We start from the raw sequence: 18,247 nt of genomic DNA on the forward strand, positions 1-18,247 counted from the left end.
TTTAAATCCACCAACCATACTTAGAAATTTACATAATAACTAAATTAGTACACCATCTGCAAATTCTAGGCTTCAATGTCATCTGTACTAGTGTGTATGTAAACAAGAAAATTTTACAGATAGTTCTTATTTTATGTTGCCTGCCCTGCATAATTTTTTTTGAGTATTTTAGTTTTAGGGCTTCTTTCTTCAAATAACACTGGCATTTCCACTTTAACATCATTGTTTCTGAGAGATGTGAGCAGGGAAGGGTTTGGGTTTTGCAAGCAACAATGCAGTATGGGTACAAAGGTATCCTGGTTAGAAGACCCAACTTGTTGTTGGGGACAGAAATCTAGCTCTGTTGATTTATACCTCACTATCCACCCACCCCCATCCTCATCATACATCTCTGCAACTCTTTACGTCCCCTCATAACCCCGATGTATCCGCCACACCAACTTTCTATGATGTGTAGACATCAGGTTGTCATTGAAATGGGCTTGAAAAATTTCCAATAATTTAATGAAGTTGGCACTCAAATGCACCACGTACTGGAAAATAAAGGTTATTCAGAAACACCATTCAGAAACAATAAATGTGCTCAAATGATCAATCTGTTCATTTACAACATCAACAGCAGAAGATGATTTAACAACCTAATATAGATGCCAAATGAACTTCAGACAAAAACCGTGCAGAGATATGTGGAAAATTTAAATTTGTAACTCAACCAAGCATTCATAATAGGCTCAGCTATCAAAATCATGACCAAGAAATATAAAATCTGTTATTATATTGTTCTAGTTTGATTATGTGTGGGAGTGGGTTGATAAAGATTGCAGGAGGCTTAGTCTATTGGTAAACATCACCTTTTATTCAACACATCTATTTATAGAACAAATGTTCACCTGAGGCTTGTAGAGAGAACGATCTTCCTCTAGTCATGAATTCATATGATCTTACATCACTTCTCATGATGATGTTGACTATCTTACTGGCATTCACATTAACCCTTTACATCACATGAACAATTGACTGTATTGAAACTGAAAGCCAGATGGTGTTTTTAAGCGATACCCAATCTTGTCTTGGAGCAGGTGGCTGCTTTTATTTTCTCTAAGTGAAAGTTGCTACAAGTTTTATCCTTCAGTTTAAGGACTCTATGCAAGTAAATCCATTGAGATTATCATGCTAGGGACTCCGTGTTTCTTCAATTTTGAATGTATAACTACACTTGTTCCATTTTCACACTGTTTGAAATCCCTAATTCAATTCAAAAATATTTGAATGACCTTGCTACAAAAACAATGCTGGTCAATGTAATGGCAAACTTATCTTATCAAATGGAGCCCTATGGTGAGTCACTGCTTTGATACACAGCTTCATTACAGTTCAGCACTTTATAGTGGCATCTGAAGTTTGTTAAAATATTTAACTCTTATCTGTTGGAATAGTCCTGGCATGTCAGCAGACTTCCTCTAGTAGTCACACACCTCAAATGTGACAGGTGTTTTTTTGAGTTACCAAAATCAGCTCGTGAAGAAACAAAGGGATGAAGGGAATTCAAAGTTTCTACAGGGATTGCAATAACAAACCTGACCTCAGACGAATAGTGTGCACAGTCAAGACCTTTCCAAACTATCCAAAGGCCGTAGAATAACAATATGTGGTCATCAATGCATTGCAAATTTGAAATCAGTGCAATAAGACCCAAGCCTGCTCCCATCAAATAACAGTCCAGCTCTTAAATGAGTCAAACCCTACCTGGTCAGTGAGTTATGTAACCAAAACTCAGACAACAGAAAGAACAGTAATTTGAAATGAGAATGTTCAAAGTCTAGATTACTTACAGTGTGGAAACAGGCCCTTCTGCCCAACAAGTCCACACCGATCCACCACCCACCCATACCTCTACACTTACCCCTTCACCTAACACTACGGGCATGGCCAATTCACCTAACCTGCACATCTTTGGACTGTGGGAGGAAACCAGAGCACACCCACGCAGACATGGGGAGAATGTGCAAACTCCACACAGTCAGTCGCCTGAGGCGGGAATTGAACCCGGGTCTCAGGCGCTGTGAGGCAGCAGTGTTAACCACTGTGCCACCATGCCGCCCACCATGCTGATGCCGTCTAGCATCAGCAAGTTCCACTTTTCAATTTTGACTTGGAGTGTGTGTGTGTGTATATTTTCAATCCTAATCAAAAATCTTTGGCATAGTTAGGGAAAAGAATTCCAATTCAGCAATAAAAATGAAAGCAAATACATTTAACTGAGAAAACTTCAAATCAATCATAATCATGTCAAATACCTACACAATTATGGAATTCGGGATAGACTACAGAACAGTTATTTTGAAGAATAATTAGTTAGCGGCATGCCTTCTGCTTTCACCACATTGCTGCAGATTTTCCTCCATTAAGTAGTTTACCAATTCCCTTTTGAAGGCTACTGTTGACTGGAGGCAGTCAAGTTATGAATATCAAATCCTAACCATATATTGCATAAGATATTTCTTCATGCTGTCTGTGATTCTTTTGCCAAGTGGTTTAATCCTGTGCTCTCTGGTTATTGACACTTAAACCATTGGAAATAGTTTGTCTTTTTGTTCATTCTATCCACTCTTTACTCTCTTAAACATCTCTATCAAATCTTCTCTTAACATTATTCTGCTCTCAGGAGAATAACTCTTAGTTCTCCAGTTTTTCCAGGTAATTGTGATTCCTCATCCCTGGAAATATTACCATAAATGGCTGTGTACCTCTGCCAAAGCCTTTACGTTTTGGCTTAAGATGGGTGTTCCAAATTGGCCACAATATTCTAGCTGGGAGGGGATCGATGTTTCATTTGAGTATGGCTTAGCATTCTGGCTTTGGTAAGTAAGAGTCTAAGGTCCCATATGTTTTATTAATTCCTCTGTTCACTTATCCCAAGAAGGTTTATATAAAAAGTGAATGTGCTGGGTTTAAAATTTTCACACCAGCATGGTTTACATATCACATTGTTACTTCATCAACTTATTGAGCTTTTTTCACAAGATTACAGCTCAACATATGACACAAATGTGCATCATTGATTTCTAAAATCACGCCCTGATACAGATATAAAATAAGGAACAAGCCAATTTATTCATTTAATGCAACCGTAGTTGACTGATGATTTACTAATGCCTTATCATTGTTTCGCACTCAGTTGCCTGAACTTCTGAATGTTTTATATGATACCGGTCCTGGATGTGTCAAGGTATATTTAGAGTGGATATAATTGAAATGAGCTATATGTGACATCTTTAAGAATGATGGTAAAAATGTCAATTAGTGTGTTTAAAAAATCATTGTGATGTTTTTAGCCACAACTATTCAATTCTCACTGAATTGTACATTTTGTTGAACAGTTGATGAAGATAGTAAATGAACAGTGTCCAAACATCACTAGGATATATAACATTGGCAAAAGCTATCAAGGAATGAAATTGTACGCAATCGAGATCTCTGATAATCCAGGAGTGCATGAAGTTGGTAAGATATCTATCTATAAAATCGCAGACTATCCTTCTTCTCATTTTTCTTCTTCATCTCATTTTTCTGTAAGAATCTCATTAATTTTCTAAGATAAAAAATTTCTTTGCAACAATTTACATTCACCCATAAACATATAGTCTTCTAATGAAATACCTGAGATAAACTGAAGAATCCATCTAAAAACTATGCTCATGAAACAAACTTTTAAAAAATATTGAAGTACGTACCGTGGGTAGTTTCTGGACTGAAACTAGGATTTTTCACTGTTTCATAAATGAGGCCAACTCTGAAATGTCAGCAGTCAGACCCCCATTCCTGATACTGCTTGCCATTGGTTCCCAATAATCTCACTAGGTTTTGTTTATCACCAGTCAATAATTATGATAATTGTTCTTTCAGTAGGGGACACCAAAGGAGAGACAGCCCTAAGTGAAGAACTATCGTACCTGAACCCAACCTGAAATTCTATGTCTTACGATCCTGCCCCACTAGCGACCTGATGAAGAGCAGCGCTCCAAAGAGTAGTACTTCCAAATAAACCTGTTGGACTATAATCTGGTGGCATGTGATTTTTTAACTTTTTCACCCCAGTCCACCGGTACCTCCACATCAATTTGAAATAAGCAGCACAATCTGAACATCTGAATAGAATAGGCACTGAACTAGTGAACTTTTAACGAATTCATCCCAGTGCAGCTTACCAATTGAGATCTGACGAATTCTAATGCCACGTTAACTTGCAGAATGGTCCTGCAAGTAGGACCAAAGGCAAGAGGTAGATGAAGAGTGGATGGCAGTGTGCTGCTGAATGAGGAGGAACACTTATAGTCTCACTGGCTGCATTGAAACCATGAAACATTTTCCTTACTCATTTTTAAAGGTACTCCTTTTGAGGCCCACAACTAAAAGACCTGAAGCAACGAGACAGATTGTCACTTGTTTCATTGTACATTTTCACACTCAATAGCCCAGTCAATATTACAAACATAGGGCTCAGAATGCCTCCTTCTGCCTTATTAGCATGTGATTGTCCACTTCACTGGGTGAAGCCAACTCTGTTTTTCCTTGGAAATAACAAAAAGTCCTGTCAGCTTATAATGGACTTGTGACTCTGGGTAGTGTCCCTACCTCTGGCTCAAAAGGTCTGAATCAAGTCCCAACTGCCTGGAAGAATGTCACAATATGTCCAAACAGATTGATTAGAAATAATTAAAATGGGCTAACTTCTGGAGGGTCAATTGTACAATTGCTGTTTTCCTGAGCTCAGTTCTGGAAAAATAGGTATTAGAGTCAGACAGTCATAGACGTATACAGTACAAAAACAGACCCCTTGATCAACTCGTCCATGCCAAACTGATATCCTGTATAAATATTTCCCATTTGCCAGAATTTAGCTCATATCCCTCTAAACCCTTCCTATTCATATACCTATCCAGATGCCTTTCAAATGTTGTAATTGTAACAGCTTCCACCACTTCATTGGCAGCTCATTCTATATAAGCACTACATGCATGAAAATGTTGCCCCTTAGGTCCCTTTTGTATCTTTCCCCTCTCACCCTAAACCTACTCCCTCTAGTTTTGGACTCACCCACCCCAGGGAAAAGACATTGCCAGTTTATCCTATCCATGCCCTCATAATGTTACAAACGTCTATAAGGTATAAGGTCACCCCTCAGCCCCCGACGCTCCAGGGAAAATAGCCCCAGCCTATTCAGCCTCTCCCTAAAGCTGAAACCCTCCAACCTTGGCAACCCTTTTGTGAATCTTTCCTGAACCCCCTGTTCAAGTTTCACGAATCTTTCCTGTAGGAGGTAAACCAGAATTGCATGCAATACTCCAAAAATGGCCGAACCAATATCCTGTAAGTCACAATATGACCTCCCAACTCCTGTACTCAATGCACTGACCAATAAAGGCAAATATACCAAATGCCTTGTTCACTATCCTATCGATTTGAAGCTCAACCTTAAGGAGCTATGAACCTGCACTCTAAGGTGTGTTTGTTCAGCAATACTCCCTAGGACCTTACCATTAAGTGTATAAGTCATGTCCTGATTTGCCTTTCCAAAATGCAGCACTGCATATTTATCTGAATTAAACTCCATCTGCCATTCCATTTCATTTGCCCATTGGTCCATCTGGTCAAGATCCCTGAGGTAACCTCTTTGTCCACTACACCTCCAATTTTAGTATCATTTGCAAACTTACTAACCAATTCAACAGAGTATAACTCAGAAAAATAAGTCTAGTACACTGAACTGCAACTGATCATAAGATTACACTCATTTTGAAGAGATTTAAACAAGCAGTATAACTCTGGATACTCTACTGAACAGAAATCAAGACTTTGCAAGAGATCATTTCATAATGAAAATAGACTGCACAATACAAACACTCCGGCCATTAAATATACATGTTGTATAATTTTCTGAGTAATGATATATAAGATTTACTTGCTTTTTACAAAATATATTAAATTACAAACAATAGGATCAATTTAACACAATCCACCTGATAGAAACCAGAAAGAAAATCCATTAAAATGGAGCGGGAGAAATTCCCTCTCAATTCCCAAACCGGAGAACTGCAATTTTGAGTTGCCAAAAGGCACCAGCATCCATCGCTAATGGAATTGACAAAACAGCAATTACTCAGGATCCAACTTCTTTTAAACTTTGAAAAGTTTGTCCAAAATAAATTCCCCAATATTTGTACGGCTCCAGTTTAGAGTGGTCAATAAATCAATAACTTAATGTTTCCAAATAAATGGAGTTGAATTCTATGAGTTGAAATAAAGAGGTACAGCTTCACATGGTTTGAAATTCACTGATTACTGTTTGTTGAAATGTTATAGGGAGGTATTTTAGAAAGGTGAGAATTACTGGAATGAAAGCTCCTTTCAATCCAAATTGATCTTGTGATCTCATTCATGAATGGTAAAAATGATTGGAGTATTGATCAAATAAAAGAAGCTTTCACCTGAAAGCAAACAATGTTGAAACCCCTAACATAAAGCAAGCAACTTGAAGCAAGCAGAATATTATATGAAATATTGACGTTTTCTTTCCAAAAGTAATTTCCTAAAAGTGGCAAACATACTAGACATTGCTCCCTACAATAGCCAGTTACCCTTAGTTGGAGTCCAAGAAACTAACCACCCAGGGAATAGAATTGTGTAACTTATGACTTTTCCAGCTTAAATGTTAACTGCATATAATAGCCCAATGACGAATGTACCAAAGAAAATAAATTTAAAATATTTGGGATAAGCAATTTACTTTTAGTTCTGCTTGAAGTAATTCTTGCTTCTGTTTGTCCAAACTAGGTGAACCGGAGTTCCATTACTCATCAGGAGCTCACGGCAATGAAGTTCTTGGACGTGAGCTGCTCCTCTTATTGATGCAGTTCATGTGCCAAGAGTATTTGGCAGGGAATCCACGAATCAAGCATCTTGTTGAGGAGACTAGAATCCATTTCTTGCCTTCTGTTAATCCTGATGGATATGAAAAAGCTTATGAAGTGGTAACTTTTCATTAAACTTGCAGGAGTTGTTGCTCCCTTTTTATACTTATGTGAACTGAACTTTACAAATTCACCTCTGGTCCCCATTCTGTCCAGAATGTGATGACTCTCTTGTGTTGAATTTTAGGGTTCCGAATTAGTAGGCTGGTCTTTGGGCCGTTGGACTCATGATGGCGTTGATATCATGCACAATTTTCCTGACCTCAATTCTGTTCTTTGGGAAGGAGAGGAACGCCGAAGAGGATACAAGAATGTGAATAACCATCACCTACCCATTCCTGAGTGGTACTTATCTGACAACGCCACTGTAAGTGGTGGATCTATGCACATATAGAATGATTGTTTGGATATGATGTTTCCAATAACAAATTGTAAGATAAATTATTGGAGATCAGCTTCATAGCCAGAAGATGGACAGAATGGCAGCTAAATAGAGTTTAAGCAAAATTAACTAGGTAAAAATATTTGTTTTGAAAAGATTTTTCATGTTAATCACACCAGCTGTTATAAAAGTTACTTCAGGTACCTCATCCTAAAGGCATACTCAAAGAACAAAGAACAAAGAAAATTACAGCATAGGAACAGGCCCTTCGGCCCTCCAAGCCTGTGTAGATCCAGATTCTCTATCTAAACCTGTCACCTATTTTTTAAGGATCTGTATCTCTCTGCTCCTTGCCCATTCATGTATCTGTTTAGATACATCTTAAATTATGCTATCATGCCAGCCTCCACTGGAAATGCGTTCCAGGCACCCACCACCCTCTACGTAAAGAACTTTCCATGCATATCTTCCTTAAACTTTTCCCCTCTCACCTTGAACTCATGATCCCGAGTAATTGAGTTACCGAATCTAGGAAAAAGCTTTTTGCTATGCAGCCTGTCTATACCTCTCATGATTTTGTAGACCTCAATCAGGTTCCTCCCCAACCCCCATCTTTCTAATGAAAATAATGCTAATCTACTCAACCTCTCTTTATAGTTAGCACCCTCCATACTAGGCAAAATCATAGTGAACCTCCTCTGACCCTCTCCAAAGCATCCACATCCTTTTGGTAATGTGGTGACCTGAACTATACGAAGTATTCCAAATGTGGCCAAACCAAAGTCCTATGCAACTGTAGCATTATCTGCCAACTCTTGTACTCAATACTCGGTCCATTGAAGGAACACCTGCCATTTGCTTTCTTAGCCACTCTATCGACATGCGTTGCCACTTTCAGACAATGGACCGGAACACCCAGATTTCTCTGTACATCAATTTTCCCCAAGGATTTTCCATTTACTGTAGAGTTTGCTCTTGAATTGGATCTTCCAAAATACCTCACCTCACATTTGCCCGGATTGAACTCCATCTGCCATTTCTCGGCCCAATTCTCCAACTTATCTATATTCTGCTGTATTCTTTGGCAGTCCCCTTCACTATCTGCTAGTCCACAAATCTTAGTGTCATCTGAAAACTTGATAATCAGACCATATACACCTTTCTCCAGATCATTTATATACATCACAAACAACAGTGGTCCCAACATGAATCCCTGTGACCAGGTCCAGGTGAGATCTATCCCAGTTTACAGAGGGAAGCATTCTCTATTTTGGTCACAGTTTTCTATTTTGAGAAACTCCCTTCCACCAGTACTTTTTGTCTTCTGCTGCCCTACCAGTTCTTTATCCATCTAGCAAGTACACCCAGGACCACATGTGATTTCACTTTCTCTATAAGCCAACCATGGGGAAGCTTATCAAACGCCTTACTGAAGTCCATGTATATGACATCTACAGCCCTTCCCTCATCAATCAACTTTGTTATTTCCTCAAAGAATTCTATTAAGGTGGTAATTCATTACCTCCCCTGCACATTATTGATAAGCCATCTTCTTCCAAATGTAAATAAATTCTATCCCTCAGTGTCTTCTGCAGCAGCTACCCTACCATTGACGTCAGGCTCATCAGTCTATAATTACCTGGATTATCCCTGCTACCTTTCTTGAACAAGGAGATAACATTAACTATTCTCCAGCCTTCCAGGACCTCACCTGTGTTCAAGGATGCTGCAAAGATATCTGTTAAGGCCCAGCTACTTCCTCTCTCGCTTCCCTCTATAAACTGGGATAGATCTCATCCGGACCTGGGGACTTGCCGACCTTAATGCCTTTCAGAATACCCAACACTTCCTCCCTCCTTATGGCAACTTGACCTAAAGAAATCAAATATCTGTCCCTAACTTCAACATCTGTCATGTCCCTCTCCTCGGTGAATACCAATGCAAAGTACTCATTAAATATTTATTTTCTACAACAGCACTGCAACTCACCATTGCATTCCCACTCATCAGGGCGATTCCACTGAAATCTGGCTGTTGTATTAAACACTTAACCTGAAGAACTTGAGAATCACTCAAAGGACTGATGCTTTGCTTCTACTCTTGCAGAAAACACTGTTGTCAGGGAAACGTAGAAATTGCTGTGGCACATGCTACTATTTACGCTGGGTGGGAATGACTAAACACCAAGCCCATACAATCAATTCAGTGGTTTACACATAACACGTTTGAATTGGCTTTCCACATACATCGGCAGAAGTTGGGAAGCCAGAAACGAAAGTCGTGGTTGAAACTTGTAAACAACAGTTGTTTTTATGTCATTGCTGGTGCTGTAGAATCTGCCCTCTGGTGAAAAGGGTGATGCTGCAGCACTTGCATTTCAGTCTGCATATATCTGTGCAGTATGTTCACAAAGTCATGTTTTTGACAAACTGAACAGAGTCTATGACACACATGTTTTATGAACAGATGTAGTTTTCTGAATCTATGATCGGTAAGCTTGGTTGAACAAATTTTCCTTTAGTGCAGGCTTTATCTGACTGGATGTAGAGCAGCTTTTCAGTGCTCAGTGTTCATGTGTAATCATCCAAGGTTGTTCAAAACCATGACAAATGAACTAATCTAATTATAAGTTTTTTAACTTAGGGCACTCAATTTACCACCTCATAGAAATTGTAGTGCCATAGTATTGCTAACAAATGCTATTTTAACCCAGTGATACATCTTTAGGAAAGTAACCAAAGAAAGAAAATTTAGTAATATGGATATTTCTTCTCATTGTCAATGTGATGCTCATCTATACGTACAAGCTATCAGCAAATAATCAGGGAAATGAATAGAATGTTTTGTTGCAAGAGGAGTTGAATTCAAGATTAGGAAGGTTATTGTTCAATTATACAGGGCATTGCTGAGACTGCATCTGGTGTTCTGTGTACAGCTTGCTGTACTTACAGAAGGATGTTAAGAGTCATGGTGGTCTACAGCATAGAAAATCCTGAGGAGACATGAATGGGTGGATGTTGAAAGGATGTTTCTTCTTGTAGACAAATCTATAACTTGGAATCATAGTTTCAAGATAAGTGCTCACCTATTTATAACAGAGATGAGGAAACAATTTGCTCTGAGGATTCTTTGAAATTGCCTTCCTCAAAAGGAAGTGAATGCAGAATCTCTAATTTTTTAAAGACAGAATTAGATAGATAGACAGACAGACTGACTGACCACTTGTTGCCAGTAGGCAAACTCAATTTCATGCCACAAAACTGGCAAATCGGGCATAGAACCCTTTGAAGATAATTATTATTGGGTAGTCATTACTGTCTGTGCCCCAACTACCACAGATTCAATGGCATAATCCTAGTATAAGATAAAACTGGATTACGACAAGGAAACTGTCTCCATATATAGCAACCACAATTCCCTAAGATTGAAACGGCTTCTAGTTTTCTTTTCACCCTACATATGGCCTAGATTTGCCACAGACTGCCCTTTGAATTGACCCTGAAAACATCCCTGCCTTCTTGCACACTGGCACTTTTCCCCTACCCCAGCTGGCACCATCTCAAATTGGCATGCTATCCACCTGGCATCCTACTTACCTGGCAATATACCTGCTTGGCTTCTTATTTACCTGGTGCCCTGTTCCCCTAACACCTCGCATCCTACCTTCACAATGACTTATGGTTTGACTTTCAGTATCAGAATGACTGTCAGAATACAGCAGCTGACTGCTGTGAAAAGAGAGTCTGGTTAGCCTTCCCTTGACAGTTCTGTACAATGGAAAAACAGACAGAAAGGAAGTATGACCCTGCATTTCTCAGCTAGACTAGAGTGGACTCTTCTCTCAGAATTGCAGAGCTCCATTCTTTCCTGAAAAAGAAAGTATTGTCACTCATCAGAAAATCTGTACTTAAAGGTCTCCTCAGCATTAGTTCTTAGTAGACTGCAGTGCATATATTTCTTTAGGTCAACTGTAGTCTTCTTGATGGAGCAGTTAGGCAAAAAGGGTACAAAATTAAGACAATAACAGAAGATAGATCTTGGCCAGACCCCTTTAGGAGGCAGTAGGAATGACTATACACCACAGCTCGAAATAAATCTTGAGATTACATAATTACAATCTCTACAGGGAAAGAAAACTCTTTTGGATACCTTACACCCATTCAAATGTTTTCCAATTGACAATGATCAACTTGCTTGAAGACGGCATCCCATTAAAATATTGGTTACAGGGACAAAGTCATTTCCATGTAACATTATTGGGCAGAGTCAGCTTGGATTTATGAATCAAAAGTAATGAGTCATAGAGTCATAGAGATGTACAGCATGGAAACAGACCCTTCGGTCCAACCCGTCCATGCTTCATGAACTTGTTGGAGTTTTTGATAGTACAAACAAAATTGATAAAAAGGAATTGATGTGCATAGTATACTTGAATTTTCCAAAGGCTTTGGTAGAAGTCCCCTCAGCGGGTTGGTTAGCAAAGTTAAAGCATATAGGAATCTGCAAGTTCTCCTCCAGGTCACTCACCATCCTGATGTAGAAATATGTTGTTGTTTCTTCAGTCGCTTTGGGGTCAAATCCTGGAACACCCTCCCTAATAGCATGGTAAGGCTATCCCTACAGCACATGGACTGTAGCGGTTCAAGAAGGCAGCTCCCCAGCACCTTCTCCCGGGCAACGCCCAGTCAGTGACACACACACACACACACACACATGAGTGAATAAAGAAAAGGGAAAATTGGGGTTAATCAGTACATTTTGATGACAAGTAACAAGCACAATGATGAAGATAGTGAATCACAAACCTGGAATCTGAGGATTAACAGGGAATCCAAATGACTCTATAACACAATCTGTCACAGGAACTTTAAAATGTGAAACAGCTGGGAGTGGGAGGGAGGTAAGGAGGCGTTTTTGTCCATTCATTAAAGTGTAGGCAGATTGCAAACAGCATGGCAAAATGGGTCAATCCAAACACCTTTCCTATTGAAAGAAGCCGGTGGTGATTGTCTGACAAGATCTGGAACTGAACCAGCTTTGAAGGGTGCAGAATGCAGGAGAACCTTGCTGACTATCAGATGCTTGAAATAATGATATTTGTTCCTTTAAAATGCCATGAACACAAGTGTAAAGTTCAAAAAAACAAGTCAGTACAACAGATTATTCAAGGTAGCTGCCCCTTGGACAGCGCAGTGGCTCAATAGTTAACACTGCTGCCTCACAGCACCAAAGAGACCCACGTTCAATTCCAGCCTCGGCAACTGTCTATGTGGAGTTTGCACATTCTCTGTGTGAGTGCATGGGCTTCCTTCCAAAGATGTATAGAGTAGATGGATCGGCCATAGTGTACAGGGCTGTGCAGTCTAAGTAGACCAACCATGGGAAGGTCAGTGTGGGCTGAATGGCCTGCTTCCACCCTGAAGAGATTCTCGGAAAATATTATTTAGGAGGCATAAGATAAAATGAGCAAGTTGGGATTTTGATGTCACAGTAAAGAAAACAGATAATTAAAGCAAAGTTATTGCTGTTTCTGGGCAGGATCATTCTGGCTGTGGCCTTTATGGAAGAAGTTTATATATTTGAGAATAATAAAAACTCTTGGATTGATACACAGCCAAAATATTCATCAGTAGCACTACTCAGATTCTTAACTCCTTCATGTTGACGCCTCATCCAAGAATCATCTTAGGTTTACCACAATGCCAATGCCTACAATTTAATTATGTTCAAAGTTGGCATGTCACAATTTGAATTGTATTAGTATTTACACTACCAACCGCTCATCAGGCTCTGCACACCCTCGTTTGTGAATCAACTAGGCCTACTATTAAAGAAGGTAGAAAGGTTATGAACTAGCAAATTATTAATTAACATTAGCATAGTCATGAGCACTTAAAAGTGAGTTTGCATATTTTGTTGGGGTAAACTGTAAAATAAACTGCACAGATGACAAGGGCAGCCAAGTATAGGAATGCAGCATTCACTGCTCATCGTTTCTAAATTCATAGTTGAGACCAGTGTCTGAGTCTGAAATAATTTGCTGAGATTAGTTTTGGTTTAAAATTCTTAAGTATCTGAAAAATTAGTAAGTCATTGAATGCAATGCAGTCTCTATGATTTTGTTTACTACCCATTTGAGAATTTGTACCACCTCATTTTGATGAGCTGGCAATCATGAACTGGCTCCTCTTTCTTTTTCAAGCATGGTACAGACCTCTGAGTGATTGGAGTAATTGGGAACTCCTAGCCCTCTTGTTCCTCCTGAAGTCTGAGCTGTTGTGTGAGTTATAGACTGGCACTGCTAACTGATGCTGAGTTACCTGATGCTGGATTGTATCTTGCCTTCCCTGAATTATATGTCCTAAGTGATAAACTTCATCGCAAACTTCTGCAACCTTTCCCTTTCTGTTATAATTTCTCTCCTCTAAATTTCCACAGCCTTCTGCATATTCCATACAGTCTTCATTGGGAATTGGGGACATACTTCCAATTGTTAGGGTCATACCTATCACATAGGCAGGTGGTTGTGGTTATTGGAGGTTAGTCATCCCAGCTCCGGTACTTCTCTGCAAGAGTTCCTCAGAGTAGTGTGCCATGCACAACCATCTTCAGCTGCTTCATCAATGACCTTTCTTCCCTTATAAGGTCAGAAGTGAGGATTTCTGCTGATGAATGCACAATGTTCAGTACTACTTTTGATTGAAGCTATACATGTCCAAATGCAGCAAGACCTGGGCAATTACCAAATTTACACTGACAAGTAGCAAATGACATTTGTGCCACACAAGTGCAGGGGGTGACCATCTCCATTAAAAGAAAATCTAACCATTGCCCTTGAAATTCAATGACATATACATCACTGAATCTCCCACTGCCATCACCCGGGGTCACCATTGACCTTGAACTTTGACTTCTAGAGCAGGTCAGCAAGTAACTTACCTCCCATCTCCTCAAAGCCTGCCAACCATCTACAGTGCACAATTCAGGAGAGCATTGGATTACTCTACATTTGTCTGGCTGAGTGCAGATCCAACAACATTCCAGAGGCTTGGCACCATCAGGACGAAGTGCCCTGTTTGTTTGGTACCATATCCACAAGCATCCAATCCCTCCAGTACTGATGCTCAGTAGCAGAGGAGTGTAATATCTTCAAGATGAACTGTAGAAGTTCACCAAGGTCCCTTAGACAGTGCTTTCCAATGCATAACCACTATTCTTCAAAGGATAAAGACAGCAAAGATATGGGAATGCCACTGTGAGTGACTTCCCCTCTAAGCCACTCCCCAACCTGACTTGGAGGTAGATCACCATTCCTTCAGTGTCATTGGATCAAAATCCTGAAACTCTTTGCTTAATGGCATTGTGGGTCTATCTACACCAAAGGCATTATAGTTGTTTAAGAAGGCAGCTCTCTACCACAGGCAATTTGGAATGGGCAACCAATGTTGGCCAGACAGTGTTTCCCATATAATAAAATAAAACAAGAGATGGAATTCCTAAACTTCCTATTGCTAAAGCTACTCAAACAATTCAAGCTAAACTAAGAACAAAGGGCAATAATGAAAGAAAAAAAACACAAATATAACTTTTTTTCTTAAATAAGCTTCAATTTTATTGACCAATTAGAATGGTGTATTGAAGTCTCTCTGTTGGTATCCACGGTGATTTAAAAATTTATGAAGGATTGCTGCCTAGTAATGTCCATACATATATTTATATCCTGCTTTCTCATGTTTTTACTAAGAAAGCAAGCTAACACTGATTCAGATCAGAAGGACATCTGTATTTAGCAACTTAAAATCCATTTTGGGCCTATAGTTCTGACAGCTCCTATTACTGTTTTGTTTGAATAAACATTCTTGGTTTAATTCAGAAAAACTCTTTCCTAGTTCACAGTTTAACTACATGCTATACTTTGAGCCAAACTTAAGGCATTTCTCCTATTAGATTTCGAGTTACATTCAATCAATTTTCTTTCACATTCAAGACATACTCAGCAGGTTGACCTGAAAATTATTCATCAGTCTGAAATGAGTCGAGTTAAATGAGTTCAGTAGCAAGTGTAAATAAATGTAAAACAGATGGGTCAGCAGTGAATATCCACAAGTGTGCATGCCAATGCCAGCCTTGCAAATATATTTATAAAATAATTCATTTTCTATATTCTTTAATTATTTTATTGACAACTGAGGCAACATAATTGACCTCAGTGCACAATTAAAATGTAGGCTCACTTGCCTTCATATTGTTAGAACAAATAATAAAATGGCAAGAATTCCCCAAATAAATGAAATTCTGACCAATAAATACCATTTAGTTTCTAGTTATAGATGTCTAAATCCATTTGAGTGAATGATCCATTTACTGTAACTTTACTCTGCGTGAATTATAGCATTTGCAATGTTTTTAATATTGTGCTCAACCAAACCTTGGACAAGTTTTCTATTTGCAGCAATGAATTTTTCCATTTTAAATGCCAGCTACCTTGTATGGATTCTTAAGCCAATTATTCCTCTTCAGTGTTACATTGCCAAAATGATAATTTGCAGGTTTTAGACAGAACCCAAACAGTTGCACAAAACATCAGGAGCAATGTGGATAGCACGGGCTCTCAGTGGAAACCTCTACATATAGCAAATGGATAGGAACAATGAAAAGGGGATGGCACAGTAAAGGGACAAATGCTACACCAAGCATCCAGCAAAATCACAGAACTAAAGGACATGAGGGTAAGGTTTTCCGATATCAGTCGAGCTGGAGAGACTCTGCAGTCTGCTGAGAAGCAGTTCTCTCACATTGTGTTTGCTTCTATTCCCTCCGCTGGTCACAATTCCAAAATAATAGGGAGGTCAATAACAGAAGAACAAATTAACTACTTTTCTCTGAATTTGGTTAATTCAAAATGTTCCCTGTATATTCCATATCTCCTTAGACTACAGGGTGATGTAGTTAGGCTGGTCAGATGACCAGAATAGTAGCAGATGGAATTTAATGAGGAAAAGTGTGAGGCATTATGAGAGGGCTATCAAGGCAAAGGAGGTCACAATGTATGGCAGGGCCTTAGGATAGATAGAGACTCCAACCAAGTGTGTACATGTGACTCCAGATCAACAGCAATGTGGTTGACTCTTAACTGCCCTCTGGACAATTAGGGATGAGCAATAAATTAATAAAAATGAATTTTAAAAAGTCCACAGATCCTTGAAAGCAACAGGACAAGAGGATACATGGCTAGGACAGTTAAGAAGGCAAATGAGATACTTGCTTTCAGCATTAAAGACATTAGGTACAAGAGTAGTGTTTATGATGGAATTGTATAAGTTACAATTGGTGGTTATAGTTATAAGTGGTGTATAACTATAAGTAAAAGTATAAGTATAAGTATAAGTTACAGTTATAAGTGGTAGGTGGCACGGTGGCACAGTGGTTAACACTGCTGCCTCACAGCACCTGAGACCCGGGTTCAATTCCCGACTCAGGCGACTGACTGTGTGGAGTTTGCACGTTCTCCCCGTGTCTGCGTGGGTTTCCTCCGGTTTCCTCCCACAGTCCAAAGATGTGCGGGTCAGGTGAATTGGCCATGCTAAATTGCCCGTAGTGTTAGGTAAGGGGTAATATGTAGGGGTATGGGTGGGTTTCGCTTCGGCGGGTCGGTGTGGACTTGTTGGGCCAAAGGGCCTGTTTCCATACCGTAAGTAATCTAAATTAGTGGGGAACCAGGTAGCTGAGTTGGTTGGATGACTAGTTTGAGATGCAGAGTGATGCTAACAATGCGGATTCAGTTCCCACACCAGCTGAGGTTATCATGAAGGACTCTTCTCCTCAATCTCTCCTGCTGCTTGAGGCATGATGACCCTCAGGTAAAAACTACCACCAGTTGTCTTCCTCTAATTGGAGAGCTGCCCTATCTGATTTAGAAAGACAATGGTGACTTTACATTTATAAGATGATAGCTAGTACTGTACGCGGTTCTGATCATCACATTATAGGGTCTAGATGATTGCCTTGAAGAGGATGCAGAAGAAATTGATGAGGATATTGCCTGGACTGGAGCTATGACGAGAGTTGAGATAAGTGGGGGTCATTTCCCTTCGAGCAGAAAAGCCGACAGAGGGATCTGATCAAGATGTCCAAAATTATGAGAGGCAAGCTAGGAAAAAAGTCTTTCTGTTTAGTAAAGCAACCAATAACCAAGGGAGCAAACATTTACGTAAAGAGTCAGGAGTTTTAGAGGGAATTGAAAGAAGAATATCTTCACCCAGGTGATAGGAAGTTTGTGGAACTCACTGCCTGAAAGATTTTTGAGGAGAGAATCATCACACAAAAGTGTGTTTGGATGAACATGAGAAATGTCATCCCATACAAGGTTAAATGCTGAAAACTGGGACTAAAGTAAGTAGGTGCTTGATGACAGAGAAGAACATGATGGGCTGAAGGACCTTTTTCTATGCTGTAAAACCTTATTTCTAAAACTGTGTGTATATTTGCCTTTTTGACCACTACTGTTAACAATTCAATTTCACACCTACCAGAGGTCATTTTTAAAATTCTATCATCAGATAGTCAATCTAACTAAAAATGCAATGTGATATATATTTTACAGTGCATTTTCCAAGCTGCTGCTTATTATTGCTTCCACTAGGTTTGTATTTCTCATCCTCATACTGCAGATAGGTTTCTCAGATAGGCCAATGCCATGTAAGGCAGCTGCAACTACTGTAATTTGAGGCATTTGGAGCTGAGGTAGCTATGTCTTAAAAACCTATTGTGGACTACGCTGATGGGGAGAGAAGTCTGTGCCTCTGTTCTTTCCTTCATGTGATTTCAGGGCATCCTTTCCTGTAAGTCCAGCAGGCAACCTCTCCACTGTGGGCTTCTTGAAGAGTGATGTGAA

The 18,247-nt window shown here is 39.4% G+C and overlaps 1 protein-coding gene across 1 annotated transcript in view; it reads left to right on the plus strand.

The window, feature by feature from the left end:
• LOC132826145 (inactive carboxypeptidase-like protein X2) overlaps positions 1 to 18,247 on the plus strand; it is a 189,809-nt gene that overhangs the window by 134,377 nt on the left and 37,185 nt on the right. The window contains exons 9-11 of the mRNA XM_060841791.1: positions 3,381 to 3,504; positions 6,835 to 7,031; positions 7,159 to 7,338. Of these exons, the coding sequence (XP_060697774.1) occupies positions 3,381 to 3,504; positions 6,835 to 7,031; positions 7,159 to 7,338 (501 nt within the window). The remainder of the gene's footprint in view (positions 1 to 3,380; positions 3,505 to 6,834; positions 7,032 to 7,158; positions 7,339 to 18,247) is intronic.

The sequence above is a fragment of the Hemiscyllium ocellatum genome, chromosome 22 (genome assembly GCF_020745735.1).
Source record: "Hemiscyllium ocellatum isolate sHemOce1 chromosome 22, sHemOce1.pat.X.cur, whole genome shotgun sequence".
NCBI classification, from domain to species: domain Eukaryota; kingdom Metazoa; phylum Chordata; class Chondrichthyes; order Orectolobiformes; family Hemiscylliidae; genus Hemiscyllium; species Hemiscyllium ocellatum.